Below are 14,986 nucleotides of genomic sequence, written 5' to 3' on the forward strand. Positions count from 1 at the left end.
ACGCGCTTTTTGTTTGTTCCTTGGTATCATCTCTTTATTGAATCACATGGCTGTCGTTTTGCACGCTTTTTGTTTGTTCCTTGTCAATAGCACTTGCTGTATTTAACCACCAGTTTGATTATTTTTGCACGCATTTTGCTAGTCCCTTTTCAATAACACCTATTGTAGTGTTTCTTATAGTATATTTTGCATAACTCTTTTCTTATATAACTTTGTTTGGAATCAAATAGCATCAAAAAGCAGACTATTGAAATGTCATTTGCCATCGTTGAATTTACAAATGGAAATATTAAAGATGTGGAAGCGATACCAAAGGTTGCATGAAAAATGATGGGAAACGCTTCTGGCCCCCATTTAAAATTTCCTCTGCAATTCAAAAGGCTTTCACTAGTTTACAGGCACCGACCTCTGATTGGCAGATATTTCCTGTTAGGGTTTTATACACCACAGGTTGGAATTAACTATTAACACCAGGTAAAATAATTGAATTAGACCTTAATATTGTGTACTGTATGTTGAGAGTATATCTGTGTATATATTTCTATGAAGAAGCTCAAACACGCTTGGAAAAGGCAGCAGATACTTCAAACATTGAAACTGACACAGAAGAGAAAAGAAAAACAAAGCAGAAGTAAAGCTCCCTAAAATATGTTTTTCTAAATAAAGAAAAGTTTTTACTTTCTTGTCTAGTCCTATAAAATTATAAATTATCCGAAGCATGCAATTAAATTTTTTTTATAAATATAAATTAAGGAGAAAGATGACAATGGCATTTTGTGACAGTGATGAAGATGTGGAAGTTAGTGACAAGGAACTAAAAGAATATAAAAGACATCATTCGATGAGTTCTGATAACCAAAGTAGAATAAACTTGATTCAAAAAATATCAGGTTAATTATTTTCATTAAAATTAAAAACAATATTATGATGAAATAAACATTCATTTTCTTAATAAGTTAGAGAAATTCTGAAACCAATATCAACTCCATGTTTAAGCAAAGAGGGAACTAACTTTCCAGTGGCTGAAAAAACCAGTGACTTGAAAGCAAACAATGAAGTTACAAGCAAACTGAAATTGTCATCAAGAGAATTGGTACAAAAAGTGTAAATATTACTTTTGATACAAATGAAGACCACACTGGAAAAGCGATCAAGCTACATTTTTGCTTTTTTTGGGTTTTTGCCCCTGTTATATTCGGCTGCAGTTTAACTATATAATAATTGACTATATAACTAGAAAACCAATCAAAATACACCGATATTTAGCTTATCAAATAAGTGAGCTATGGTTTTTTGAAGTTTAAAATCTAATTTACTCAAAGCAATAAAAATGTAGCTTGATCGTTTTTCCAGTGTGGTCTTCAAATATAAGCAAATGTCTATTCCGTTTATGAAAAGTTTTTAATATACTTGTTTTATTTTCTTTTCCATAAATCAAAGCTGAAGATAATATCATTTTGTTATAAGTGTTACTGTAACAAAAAGTTTTGTGGTCAACTATAGATTGTAATCAAAATAAAAAGTCTTTGATATGAATATCTGACAAACCAACAGTAAGTGTAGGAGAGTATTTGCCAGTTTGATTTTGTGTGTTTACTCAGATCAGATACTTTTTGTTCCATACATACATACATACATACATACATACATACATACATACATACATACATACATACATACATACATACATACATACATACATACATACATACATACATACATACATACATACATACATACATACATACATACATACATACATACATACATACATACATACATACATACATACATACATACATACATACATACATACATACATACATACATACATACATACATACATACATACATACATACATATATATATATATATATATATATATATATATATATATATATATATATATTTTAAATGACGACATCTTGTATGAGAGTTGAATAAATTTAATATATGAACTTCAATAAATACGAATTCTCTCAATACTAATTTTTTATTTTATCTAAGAATCTTGCGAAAATTTCTTAGATAAAATAAAAAATTAGTATTGAGAGAATTCGTATTTATTGAAGTTCATATATTAAATATATATATATATATACACACACGCATACACGTCTTTTTAAGCCGTCATTAATACGTGTTAAATAAGATAATATTAAGACGTTTTAGGTAAGACGACTTACTGTGTCTCATTTGAGACCAGTTTAAGCCGTCTTTAATACGTGTTAATTAAGACAACTTTAAGACGTTTTAGTTAAGACGACTTACTGTGTTTCATTTGAGACCAGTTTAAGACAACTTTAAGAAAACTTAAGTAAGGCAACTTTAAGACGTTTTATATAAGACGACTTATGCTACATTTTACAAATAAATTATTTCAGATGAATAATATTGTATATTTGTATTGTGACAGTGAAGTTCTGGAATTAAAAAACTGCGACATAATAATGTCAGAGAAACTAAAAAATTGGTCTATGGATGATTGGAAATCTCGTGGTCAAACATTAACAGAAGATGACCTTCAAATACAGGCAATGCAGAAGGATGATGTAAATGCGGCATGCATATTACAGATAAGTTTTTTATACCCTGTTCGAATTAAAAAATAAAAAGTGTTTCAGTAGTAACATTTTTTAAAAGTAAATTAATCTTAAAAAATTGTTTTTTATTTATTTTATACGTTTCAGTTGGAATTGATACGAAATCGCTTATTCAAAAAATTCAAAAATTTGTTGTAAAAAAAAATTTTACTCCTAAAAATGGACTACTTAGACTTATTGATAGTGTGGGTCAAAGCAAAAGGCAGAGCATTCCACCTTTGAATGTGAGTGTTTTTAAACCAACTTAATAAATTATTTATATTGTTTATTGAACTCACGTTTAAAAAATAAACGTGAGTTCCGAAAATCTTGAACTCAAAGAAAAAGTTTATTTTGGCATTAGCGAGACATCGTTTAAGCTAAGATATGCAAACCATGTAAAATCTTTTAATACGGTCAGGTATAAGAATGATACCGAACTTTCAAAGGAAATTTGGAAATTCAAAGAAAAAGCCATCACACCTATAATAAAGTGGAGAATTGTAAAGCGATGCAAACCTTCCAACCCTGAAACCAAGACCTGTATGTAACCTTTGCATTCACGAGAAGTTTGAAATTTTATCGCATAAAGAAAACAACCTACTCAACAAAAGAAGCGAAATATTATCTAAATGTTGACATGCTAACAAGTTCCTTCTATCCTCTTTTGATACTGAAGACTAAATGATTGCGTCTTTTTGCTCATTGCGTCAGAATTCGTTCTACCGTAAAATTGATTCGTTTTTAAACGGTTTTTTACGTTTTTAATTTGTAATTAATAGCTGATGATTGCCGCAAGGCACGAAACTTTAAGTACTATTAATCTGTTGTTTTTCTCCATTTAAATAACAGATAACGGACTTTTTTAGAAAACATCATTTGAAAATTATTTAAAACTTGACCAAAGGGTCATTATCTGAATCTTCACGCTTCTAATTTTCCAGCTGTTAAAAATTCATTATTAATAGCTTTAAAGAAGTTTTCACTCATTTTATAACTTCATTCATTAACTCAATATAAATTCATTTTTCTTATTTATATGATTTCTATGGTTTCTTTATTATATGGTAACTGAGAAAAAATATGATGGATTCCTTTATCATATTTATACTTAGTTAATACCTTCAAACTTTTTTATCGTACAATGGATAAGGAACTTCTGATTAAGAAATAAAACTCATGTAAATCCATTTTCAAACATATATCTAATAATTTAACACTAATCAGCATTAAGGAAAACCTTTTTCTAAAAGAATTGACAGCTTCGATATTCCATTTTTCTCCGTTTCCTATCTTTCAAACAGAGTGCTACATTATTCTTTGTATTCAATGTTGATGGATTTATACCTAAAATATCCATTTGCATTTTATCAACTTGATAATAGATTTCTAAGGCTTCATTATATTTTCCCATATCTTTCAAACAGAGTGCTATATTATTTTGTACCCAATGTTGCTGGATGATTGATACCTAAAATATCCATTTGAATTTTATCAACCTGACAATAAATTTCTAAAGCTTCATTATATTTTCCCATATCATTCAAACAGTGTGCTATATTATCTTTTGTATCCAATGTTGATCGATGATTGATACCTAAAATATCCGTTTTTATTTTATCAACTTGATAATAAAGTTCTAAAGCTTCATTATATTTTCCCATATTATTCAAACAAAGTGCTATATTATTTTTTGTACCCAACATTGATGGATGATTGATATCTAAAATATCCGTTTGTGTTTTATCAACTTGATAATGAATTTTTAAAGCTTCGTTATATTTTCCCATTCCATACAAACAATTTGCTATATAAGTTTTTGTATCCAATGTTGATGGATGATTGGTACCTAAAATATTCGATGTATTTTATCAACTTGATATAAAATTTCTAAAGCTTCATTATATTTTCCCATATCATCCAAACAGCTTGCCATACTAATTTTCGCATCTAAAGTTATTTCATTTTCAGCTCCATGAGATTTTGTGTTATAGTTTTGAATGGCAACGAGTATGTTTATTGCTTCTTGAAAAAAGCTTTTGTTTGATAAGAAACTTTTGATACTCCAACTCTGTTGATGGAAAACTTCACACATTTTTGGTATGCTAGTATGAAACATATGGATGAAATGGTTATAGAAGTGCTTCCCATCATCAACGTGTTCCTTTACCTCTTCCAGCTGTAATTTTAGAAAGTCGATGATGTTTTCAATGCACACTTCTGTTATTTCTTTGCGTTTTAGATAACCTTTACACGCTAACTGTCATTTCGTGAATCGCGTACCTGTCATTGTCATTGTCGAAACGATCAACCAACCAATAACTGACTAATAATCTTATTGCTCTGTTTATCAAAAGCTCTTCTTTTATTCTCAGGTGTTTTGAAATACCGTGTATAAACTTTTTTGTAATGTGTTGACCGTCGCAATACGATAAATGGTTTAAAATCTCCACTGATTTTTCATTCGATGTTTCTATTTTGTTTAATACTATGCTAATTGATGTTATTGTAGACTTTATTTCCGCTTCTGTGGGAATACCTTCCTCGAGTATTTCAATGGGATATGATCGAAAAAGATCTAAATATTCCTGCAAAGAAACGCTGTTGATGTTTATATAGAGAATGGCTTGATTAATGGCGAGTGGATGATATTGAAGCACTTTGGTTGATTCTTTTAGTTTTTCGTCATCGTTTATTAATTTTTGTTTAATATTTCTTTTTGCAAAAAGAAACGCATCTTGAGGCGAGAAAGAATGAATTTGCACTTGATTAACATTTGTTGACCATAGTTTCCATTGCGATGTTACTAAAGTAAATGAATTTTTTTTATTTGATACGTATTTTTCAAAATTCTTCACACTTTCATCATTCACGTTGTCGAAGATGTATAATGTTTTTTCTCTTTCAAAATAGTGATGTATTTTTCTAGAAACTACTTCAATATTGAACGGATTGCCTTGAGAATCTTTTACGCTTAATCCTAGTTTTTGACAGATTTTAGTCAAAGAAACTTGTATTTTGTCAAATGCTGCATCCACCCATACAGCGCTTTCAAAGTAATTGTTGTAAATTGCTGCATACTTTCGAGCGAGCTGAGTTTTTCCCACTCCAGACATTCCAACTAGAACCGTTATTGATTTACCCGAATGTTTGTTTGGCACGCGTAGTTATGAATTTGATTAAGTTCATCGCCACGTGAAAAGAAGGTTTTTGTCGGCAGAAGTATACCGAAATTGGAATTGCGGGATATTAACTCTAAAATAAGTAACTTTTTATTCTTAACAGCAATGTGACATTTTTACTGAGTGTTAAGAAGTTATTTTTTTAACGGCATTTCTCTATTTACATTTTTGGCTTTTGATAGGAAAAACATAATAAACATAATTATGCAAGACTTAAATGACGATTAAATCGACAATTACATCAGATAAAACTATAACTAACTGCTTAATATAATTTGTAATACGCTTGCTATTATTATCCCAGCATGCACACAACGTTAAAACGGCGTTGAAATAAAGTTGATCGACGTTGATCAACGTTATTTCAAAGTTGATTCAACGTTGTGTGCTTGCTGGGGATGAAATAATTTGTCTCTAAGTTAGTTTTATTTTTTAAGCATTCCAGTAAACGCTATTTAAAACAATTAAAGTTTTGTTTTCGGAAAAAAGCACTTTACGTGTAAAATTACACCCAGAGGAATATTTTGAAGTTTAATTTGAGAACCTCGCAGTAAAACAATTATTCGAAATAGAAATTATTTTTCGAAATCGAAATCAATTTTCTTAAAAAAGTTTTTTGAAAAAGTTGAAAAGAATTTTTCTACCTTGAAGTTTATGCAGTAACACCAGTGGGAGAGTAAGAGGTTAGAACTCGTGCAATCAGAGGATGTGTGCAGGAGGGCTGTAAAAAAATCAAGACAGCGACTTTCGGAGTCCCTGTCATTTAGTTTTTATTTCATATTTTTAAATAATTAATATCGTAAACTAATTAATTAAAAATAATAATGCTGTAAAAAGGCAGTTTTTTGAATTTAACTTAAATGTGAATTTAATCAACAAAATTACAAAATATTTTTGCTGATAAAATGACCTGAAAGATTTGTGACATAAATTAGGTTAATAATTTAATAAAAATTCGTCCTTTTCAAAAAGGTTCGTTTTATATAAAAAAAAAATGTTTTGATAGCCTGTAGTTTTTCAATCTTTTTTGTATTTTGTGTTTTTTTTTTTGTTTTTTTGTTTTATCTCTAATAAATATTCAAATAACTTTGGCATGCAAAGGCGATACAAAAACTATGAAGCTCAAAATACCAACTTTGTTCGCATTTACTGACCAAATCTTTACGGTTGCAAAAAAGTAATTTTTTGCAACCGTAAAGATTTTTAAATCTCGCCATTTTTAAATCTCTTTTTAAATCTCTTTTTAAATCTCGCCATTTTTTTGATGAATTATTCTTACGCCATTGGTTCAGTATTTGTAAAGTTTGTTCTCGTGTAGTTTCAAACTCTTCTTTTACATTTTCTATTGCAGAGTCATCAAACGAAAGACATCGAGCAAATTTTTGCCAATCATAAGTTAGCAAATCAGCAAGCGTTATAAATACATCTAGTGGAAATTTTTCAGCTAAGAGAGAAGGTTTATTTTTAAAAATCGAAAATCTGTCTCAAATGGGAAACATTTCAAATATTTTATTACCCTTTATATCGTCGAACTCGATATCCATGACAACTTCGTCTTTTAAAACCGTTCTACGAAAAAGAAATTCGTTATTGGTTATGATAAATTTCACTAAAACGCTTTTTAATTTGTCAACAATTTATTTTCACGATAATTAAACAAGGTCAATGAAATAGGTGCTGCGTCAAAATAAATTTTAGGAGTTTTAGAAGTGAAATGTACCGCTTGATATCAGATATTTAACTATATTTAACTATATTTAACCATATTTATAGCAGTTTAAAATGTGAGAGGTTTTCATAAGGGCACATTTTTAAAGAAAAACTTTTTTGTGACAGTATTATATTTCGAATGATCTAATGGATGAAACATAAGTGGATTTGTAAAGACTTTCAAAAATGAAAGCTTAGATTTCTAGAACCTCGTTTTCGGTAAATGATAGGCAAAAACATTTTCCGGGTTTGCATTTATTTGCAACTTTTTAAAATTCAAACGTCATTCATTCATACGTGCGCAATTTAAAAGTAAAACCTGCAATCAATGTTGTTTTATGTCAAAAATGTGTTTAATGCAGACTGGGGTGGCGCAAATATTCTTCAAAATGTTAAGGCACGTTTTAATTATGGTTTTCAGCGGTTTAAAGAAGTCTGCAGGTATTTAACTTCATAAAAATGCTCAATTCCACAAGTTAAATTTTTATTGTGCAATTGAAGTTGTCTATGATATAATTAAATGAGTTAAATCAAATAAAGACTTCTCTTAAATCAATATTTGATCTTCCTCCTAACTCTTATATACCGTTGAAATTCACTTACTGACACTCCAAACCCCTTCGACAGAGGCGTCATTAATGTATGAGCATAAGACATTTGGGACAAAAGTTCATTTGAATTGTTTTAATGTTAATTTATTTTTAGTACATAAATTGAAAAACCTCATTTTAAAACAAGAATATAGAACATTCTTTGATACTGAAAATAAAACAAAAGTCTAGTGGAATATTTTTGTTAAGTTAAAACAAACGGTTTATTTTCTACAAACTTATCAACGTCATCCTGAATTATTCTCTCAACACTGCCAAGAACGCTGCCATAGAAGTCTTTCGTATCAACTGCTGCCTCAAAGAATGCCATTCACTTTTCATACCTGCTTTCTTTTCCTTAAAGCCAGGCTTAACAGAATATTCACTTATACTTTAAGCTTCCCTTAAGGGAAGCTTAAAGTATAAGTGAATATTCTGTTAAGCCTGGCTTTAAGGAAAAGAAAGTGTGCTTGCTTTACAGAATATGCACTTGTACTTTAAGCTTCCCTTAAGGGAAGCTTAAAGTACAAGTGCATATTCTGTAAAGCAAGCACACTAAAGTACAAGTGCATATTCTCTAAATTTAGAGTAAGTGCTATTTTTCTTATCTCTCATTGGAAATGGCTTTTTTATTTTGGAATCCGTTCAGCCACTTTTTGATTATTATTAAATCACCAAGCTTCTCCTAGTTTTTGTACTTTTTTAACCTCTGAAAAAATTCTGTAATATTCTAGATGAGAAAGAATGACTCTTTTTTGCGAACCACTTTTTCTATACGCCTAAAATCTTGATCTGGAAGTAAAAAAATTTGATACGTCATTAGAAAAATATGGTTAACAGCTTTGAACATAACACTGGTCTGTTCAATGTTAATTTGTTGTGCTGAGTTTGTTAAACATTAAACATTTCACTAACGCTAAATTTAAGAAGCGGTTGGCTTTATTGCATGTGAAAGCAAACATTAATGACGTTTTCATTTTTCTCTTTCATAAAAGAAGAGAAATGACTTTAATGACAGTTTGATTGTACTATTTCATAGGAGAGTAGAACTGTGTTGTTTTTATTTTGTGCAGACAATATTTAGTAAACTCTTTTACCTTTGCTTTCATATCAAACATATTTCTAATCAACTTTTTTTTGTGTTTTCTGTTATCAGGTTTCCAAATCCAGCATTGAAAATAGATTAAATTTTTTCTTTAAATTAAGAAAGTGATAAAGTATATATACTGTCTTATTTTTAAAACCTTTAGTTTGCAGTTTCTCTGTACTTTTACAACATTTAGTTTCCAGTTTCTCTGTACTTTTACAACATATAAATTGTCGTGAGTACCGTCTTCAAGATGCAATTAGTCTTTGTGTAGGTGTTAATGTACGTAGGTGCTAATTTGTGTAGGTTTTAATGTATGTAGTTATTAATGCATGTAAAGTTTTAATTTATTAAATGTGTCAAAATGACGCGGTTGTAAAACTGTATAAAAAGGGAGTGTAGTTTTTAAATTATGTGATTCGCGGTCAGATTGGGAAAATATTATCAGGTTCATAAAAAAAACAATGACTCTTTAGTGTCTCAGGTAAAGTCTAAATAATTCCCCACAAGTTTCCAGTTTCTCTGTACTTTTACAACATTTAGTTCAGACAGAAGATACACTCAAACACTTTTTCCTCTCCAAAGTCCTATGTATGTGAAATACATATATAGGACTTGGGGAGGCAGTCTTAAAACATTAACTAAAAGAAATTACTAATGAAGTGATTTTGTTAATGCTTAAAGTTTGTCAGAAGCCTCCAAATATCTCAGGTCTCAGACATCTATTTTTGGTGAAGAATAGTACCATGTTAAACAGTCCTTATTTCCAAAACATGTCATGGAAAGAGTTTTTTTTTACGAAACAGCTGTTTTACATCATCTGTTAGTAATCCTGTAGTTCATTATATATTTCCACAAATAAAAGTTTACTTTCCTCGGCTTTTCATATGGATGGCTCTTTTACTTACTTTTTATTTACTTACTCAACTAAGTAGGCTTTTATGAAAAAGTAAATAGCGTATATTTTTGGAAACGTTTAATAAAAATTTAAATTTACTTTTAAAAGTAATTTACTTTTATAAAACAAATTTTATTTTAACGAAATGGGAATTAAAAGTAAATTATTTAAAATTACTTTAGATGACTAAAGTTTACATTTTAAATAACTTTTACTGACAATTAAAAGTAATCTATACGTAAAAAGTAAATTTACTTTTGGTCTACATTTTCTTTGAAAGGATATTGTATGAGAGAGTGAAAGGCAGTGAAACAAAACTTGCAGTAAAGCATAGTTTATTAGTTTGGGGCAACAACTGGTCTGAACTGTTTTATATATTTTTTCTCTGTCCACCTTTAAAATATCAATAATTGACTCCAATCCATGATTATATTGGCAATTAAAACCATTTCTTTTGAAACCATTCTTAGACCCTGGTTAAAAAGAAAGTTCAATTCCTGGCCGAAAATGGAAATATTTTGCTAGACTTAGACTATGACAGTTATCTTTTTGAAAACTCTCAATGATTGAACGTATGGAATTTAGATGGTATCAAGAAAAATATCCACCCAGGAAAAATGCCTAAATAGTCTTTTTTATATTCTTAGATACGCTTTACTGTCATTTTATCATTGTATCAGCTTTTTTCCTGACACCATTTTTAAAATGTAAATTTTCAAATTTATTTGTTACTTTTTTAATTTTGTTTTATCGACTGATTTAATTTGGAATTACTGAGAACATTAGGGAGAACATGCATGAAATAGAACACACAACAACTGACGGTTAGGACTTGGGGAGGCAGTCTTTTAATTTAAAGAAAAATTTTTTGTTTTTTTTGGGGGAGGGGGAGGGGAGAAATAGCCTAAACAAAGTAGTAAGGAAAAGACGCATTTACCCTGGGAGACACCCATTTCGGAAGAACAGATTCTTTAAAAGGCAAATTTATAAATAGTTTTTTTTAAGGTTTTGTGTATAAATGTTTTTATTATTTAAAAACTAAGGAGGGTCACTAAACAAAATAAGGGCATATAAAAACAGATTATAATAAGGGAATTAAATCTGATCAGCATTACAGCTTTCTGGCAACAAACATATTGATAAAATGACAATAGCTATCTCTCCAAAAAACCTCTCTTTACAACTTTTATTGTTCAAATATACCGGATAGTTTTCATAAAATATCCCTCAAGTGTTGTCATAAAAAACCACTTATACATTTTTATCATTATCACAGGTAATAAATATTTAAATCTGTATCGCCGCTGAACATTCTACTTTTTATGTAAAGGTATATATATATATATATATATATATATATATATATATATATATATATATATATATATATATATATATATATATATATGTATATGTATATATATATATATATATATATATACAGTATTGGACAAAACATTTGCTACCAAATAATGCTAATTTAGTTTCTTTATATAAAAGTGCTGCATTTTTTCAATTTAGAGAAATAACTATGTAACTGTTTAGAGACAAAGTTCTTCAAGTTTTATTCATCACAAAGTTCATTATTTGTACACGAAAATTAATAAATTAATCAAAAGTATTAAAAAAAGTTGATTTCCATCTGGACAAAACAAGTGCAACTCGACAAAATGTTGACCAAGCTGTATTTCGCTATCAATATTTCGTGGCGAATCCTTTGTTGTTGATCACAGCTTTGCATCTTCGAGGCATAGATTTGATCAGGTGATCAACGAAACTTTGTGGAATCGCTGCCCAGGTCTTTTGGATTTGTTCAAACAGTTGATCCTTATTACGAACACCTTTACGATTAATTCTGCGGTTGACAATCTCCCACAGGTTCTCGATAGGGTTGAGATCCGGAGATTGGGGCGGCCAATCCATCACCGATACGTGGTTGTCTTGAAACCACTGCTTGACTACGTTTGCAGTGTGTTTCGGATCGTTGTCTTGCTGAAAAACCCATTTTATTGGCATATTACATTCAGCATGAGGTAACATAACATCTTTCAGGATATTTTTATACATGAAACGGCTCATTATTCCATCGTTTCGATGTATTGGACCTAGACCGTTAGCAGAAAAACACCCCCAGACCATTATATTGCCTCCATCATGCTTCACGGTCTTATGGCAGTAACATAAATCGAAGCGTTTTCCGGCCGGTCGACGTACACGGCAAATGCCAACGCTCCTAATGATGTGGAACAGGACAGTTCGCCATTTCTTCACATTCCAGTCAATATGAGATGTAGCAAACAGGAGTCTTTTCTTCTGGTTTTTTAGTGAAATCAGCGGTTTTTTTGCAGGGCGTCGAGAAAACAATCCGGCTTCAACAGCACATGGTCTGATTGTTCGGTCCGATACAGGCAGCTCTAATTGCTTTTGTATCTCAACTGATGATATCCAGGGATCCTTCTTGACGGATCTGACGATCATGGAATCCTCTCTAGAAGTGGTGGAACGCGGTCTTCCACCTTTGTTATCTGCTGCCAAAATCCCCGTTGAATGATATTTTTGATACGAACCATTTTTTCACGCTATATTTATCACAAATACTTTTATGTGACATTCCACTTACGTAATCGCCAATAATTTTCTTTCTTAGTTCCAATTCAAGACTGTCGGTAGCCATTTTTGCACTTGAAGTAACAAAAATAATAAAAATAAATAATCACTCTTCTCAAGGCTTACCGTGTTACATTTACCTTGTGATGATACAATAATTCTCTGTGGAACACAACGTCTTGGTTGGATGTGGACTGTATTGATGTAATGAAACACTTGTTGTATTTCACTTCTTGTATTGATGTTCTTCGATAAAACACCTTGATAAAACTCACTTCCATATACTGACTGAATTACATGTTGATTTACATGTCTCTTATATAGTAAAATGAACCTGTGTGAACCTGTTCTGGAAGATTCTAGATGCTTCTTTTCGATGCTTCTGGAAGCTTCTGGATGCGTCTGGATGCTTCTGATTGTTTCTGGATATTTCTGGATGCTACAGGATGCTTCCAGATGCTTCTCCTGTAAACTTCTGGAAGCTTCTGCATGCTTCTGGAAACTTCTGGAAACTTCTGGATACTTCCTTTAATTATTAAAAAACTTTCGTGACGTTGACACGGACCAGACTTAAGAAAATGAAACAAACCAAAAAAGTTGCACTTGTTTTGTCCGCTGCAAAATGGCACTTGTCAACGAAATTCTGCCTGTGTGCTGTCACCTGTCAACTAATTGCTCATGTCATGGCATTCTATGATTCCAGACTCCTGAACTGTTTGCTGTGGTAGTATAGTTCGTTTCGTTTTTAAGACATGTAAAATTAGGAACACGTTTAAGGATTGTTCGATGTTGGTTACAAATATTTTGTCCAATACTCTATATATATAAACATATATACATATATATACATAAACATATATACATATATATTAATTAAAAAAACAAGAAATAAAAGAAAATGCATAAGTTGATCAGTCTCTTGGCAGAAAGTGCTCTTTTCATTCCTTGCTTTAATCTTTCACTCAAATAAGTCTTTAACTGTTTCTCAGGAATATTCCATGTCACTAATGACAATAAAACTGTCGACAAAATCAAAAGTAAGTCGTGTGTTGATAATAAATGGTCAGTGTATTGCTTATTTGGCACATGGTTACCCTGCAAAAGGTTAATTTATTATTGTACTTTTTCCGTTATGATAGAAATTAAAATTGTATAACAATGCGCTTTTGCATCTTTGCACACAATTCCATTTGCATCAAATTTTTGTTTAAACTTTTCTTTTATTATCCTAAAGGCGTTTTCAAATTTCACTAACTCATTTATTTAGGTAACCTGTTCAAATGTCACTTCAAGTGCAAATCTTTAATGATGTAAATTCCATTTAACTGAAAAAGAGGACTATCAAATAGTTTATGATTTGTATAACATCCTTTACAAAACTATATCAGTTCTCAATTTTCTACCAGTTTTTAAATAAACTATTCGATGATTTTCTGGTGTTGCCTCTATTGAACATCTTTCCCAACCAAACTTTGAAATGTGTCTCACTAAACATTTAATAAATGCTTGTGCAGGTGCATTACATAGAAATGTAAGAACACGAAATGGCAATTCAATGTCATTAATAGAAATTCCATGCTGCCAAATTCCATTAGCCAAAATTGAAAATTTATGATTTATGTACAGGGGGCATTCCACGTCAAGTGGAACCATCCATCCAGCATCACTGACTCGGATTTCGATGAAGATTGTCTCTAGTTAAACTCTAGTTAAAGAAGAGACAACACTATTGTCATGATCCTTTCCAACACCATGAGAAAAAACAATATAAAACCTTAAGGTTAGTTAGTAGTTGGCAGGTAGCTATGTATCCCTCAAAACTTACGGCTGGAACAAAACTATGTGATAGTTGCCGAAAGAGGATCACTGGCTTACCTTCCGAAATAGGATTATGTGATGATGAAAATTCTGCAAATTGTAATATAGAGTGAGATGCTTATGGCAGTTCCAGATCTCAAGATATTTGTAGTGACAAGGGAGATGAAAATTATTAGTGCCAGGAAGAGCTTCCTGGCACTGATAATTTATATCTAATATATATCTACAAAAGGCTATTTACAGAAAATGACCTCAAAATATCGCATTTGTGAGGCCAATAAATATGAAATTTTTAGAACCTACTTATACTTTAATATTAATCCCAAAGCAGTTAATGGGAATCCCAATAAGATTTTTTTTATGGGACATCCACAATAGAAAAAGCAATGTGTAAAAAAAAAATTATGACTTTTGACCTTAGCCATCGACCAGGGTCAAATGTCAAATGACCAAATGACCATTAACTTTTTTTCTACTGAACTTATCACTTTTTTGTATTACACAAAGTTGT

At 30.6% G+C, this 14,986-nt stretch overlaps 2 protein-coding genes across 3 annotated transcripts; both read left to right on the forward strand.

Annotated features, from left to right (window-relative positions):
- Positions 1–134: 134 nt before the first annotated feature.
- LOC149878786 (uncharacterized) lies at positions 135–2,538 on the forward strand. Of its 2 annotated transcripts, XM_090072294.1 has the most exons (4): positions 135–631; positions 754–890; positions 997–1,093; positions 2,418–2,538. In XM_090072294.1, exons 1-3 carry the CDS (start codon positions 513–515, stop codon positions 1,041–1,043), a joined length of 303 nt encoding a protein of 100 aa, XP_089928420.1. In that variant the 5' UTR covers positions 135–512; the 3' UTR covers positions 1,044–1,093; positions 2,418–2,538. The 2 variants fall into 2 exon arrangements, 1 of the variants encoding a protein (XP_089928420.1); XR_016447077.1 differs by lacking the exons at positions 997–1,093; positions 2,418–2,538 and having other exon boundaries at positions 135–474; positions 550–631; positions 754–800.
- LOC149878787 (uncharacterized) lies at positions 2,105–3,485 on the forward strand. Its single transcript, XM_090072295.1, has 3 exons — positions 2,105–2,577; positions 2,685–2,828; positions 3,005–3,485. Exons 1-3 carry the CDS (start codon positions 2,356–2,358, stop codon positions 3,008–3,010), a joined length of 372 nt encoding a protein of 123 aa, XP_089928421.1. The 5' UTR covers positions 2,105–2,355; the 3' UTR covers positions 3,011–3,485.
- The last annotated feature ends 11,501 nt before the right edge of the window (positions 3,486–14,986 follow it).

This window comes from Hydra viridissima, unplaced genomic scaffold (assembly GCF_058129835.1).
Source record: "Hydra viridissima isolate aposymbiotic clone 2 unplaced genomic scaffold, HvirCarnegie_v1 scaffold_14, whole genome shotgun sequence".
Taxonomy (NCBI): domain Eukaryota; kingdom Metazoa; phylum Cnidaria; class Hydrozoa; order Anthoathecata; family Hydridae; genus Hydra; species Hydra viridissima.

Excerpts from the sequence above, each read along its gene's own strand:
- LOC149878786 (XM_090072294.1), top strand. The coding sequence starts at position 513 with ATGTTGAGAGTATATCTGTGTATATATTTCTATGAAGAAGCTCAAACA. Across the intron at positions 632-753 it reads AAAAGAAAAACAAAGCAGAA|GAGAAAGATGACAATGGCAT; the intron begins GTAAAGCTCCCT and ends ATATAAATTAAG. Across the intron at positions 891-996 it reads CTTGATTCAAAAAATATCAG|CAAAGAGGGAACTAACTTTC; the intron begins GTTAATTATTTT and ends TCCATGTTTAAG.
- LOC149878787 (XM_090072295.1), top strand. The coding sequence starts at position 2,356 with ATGCTACATTTTACAAATAAATTATTTCAGATGAATAATATTGTATAT. Across the intron at positions 2,578-2,684 it reads ATGCGGCATGCATATTACAG|GTTTCAGTTGGAATTGATAC; the intron begins ATAAGTTTTTTA and ends TTTATTTTATAC.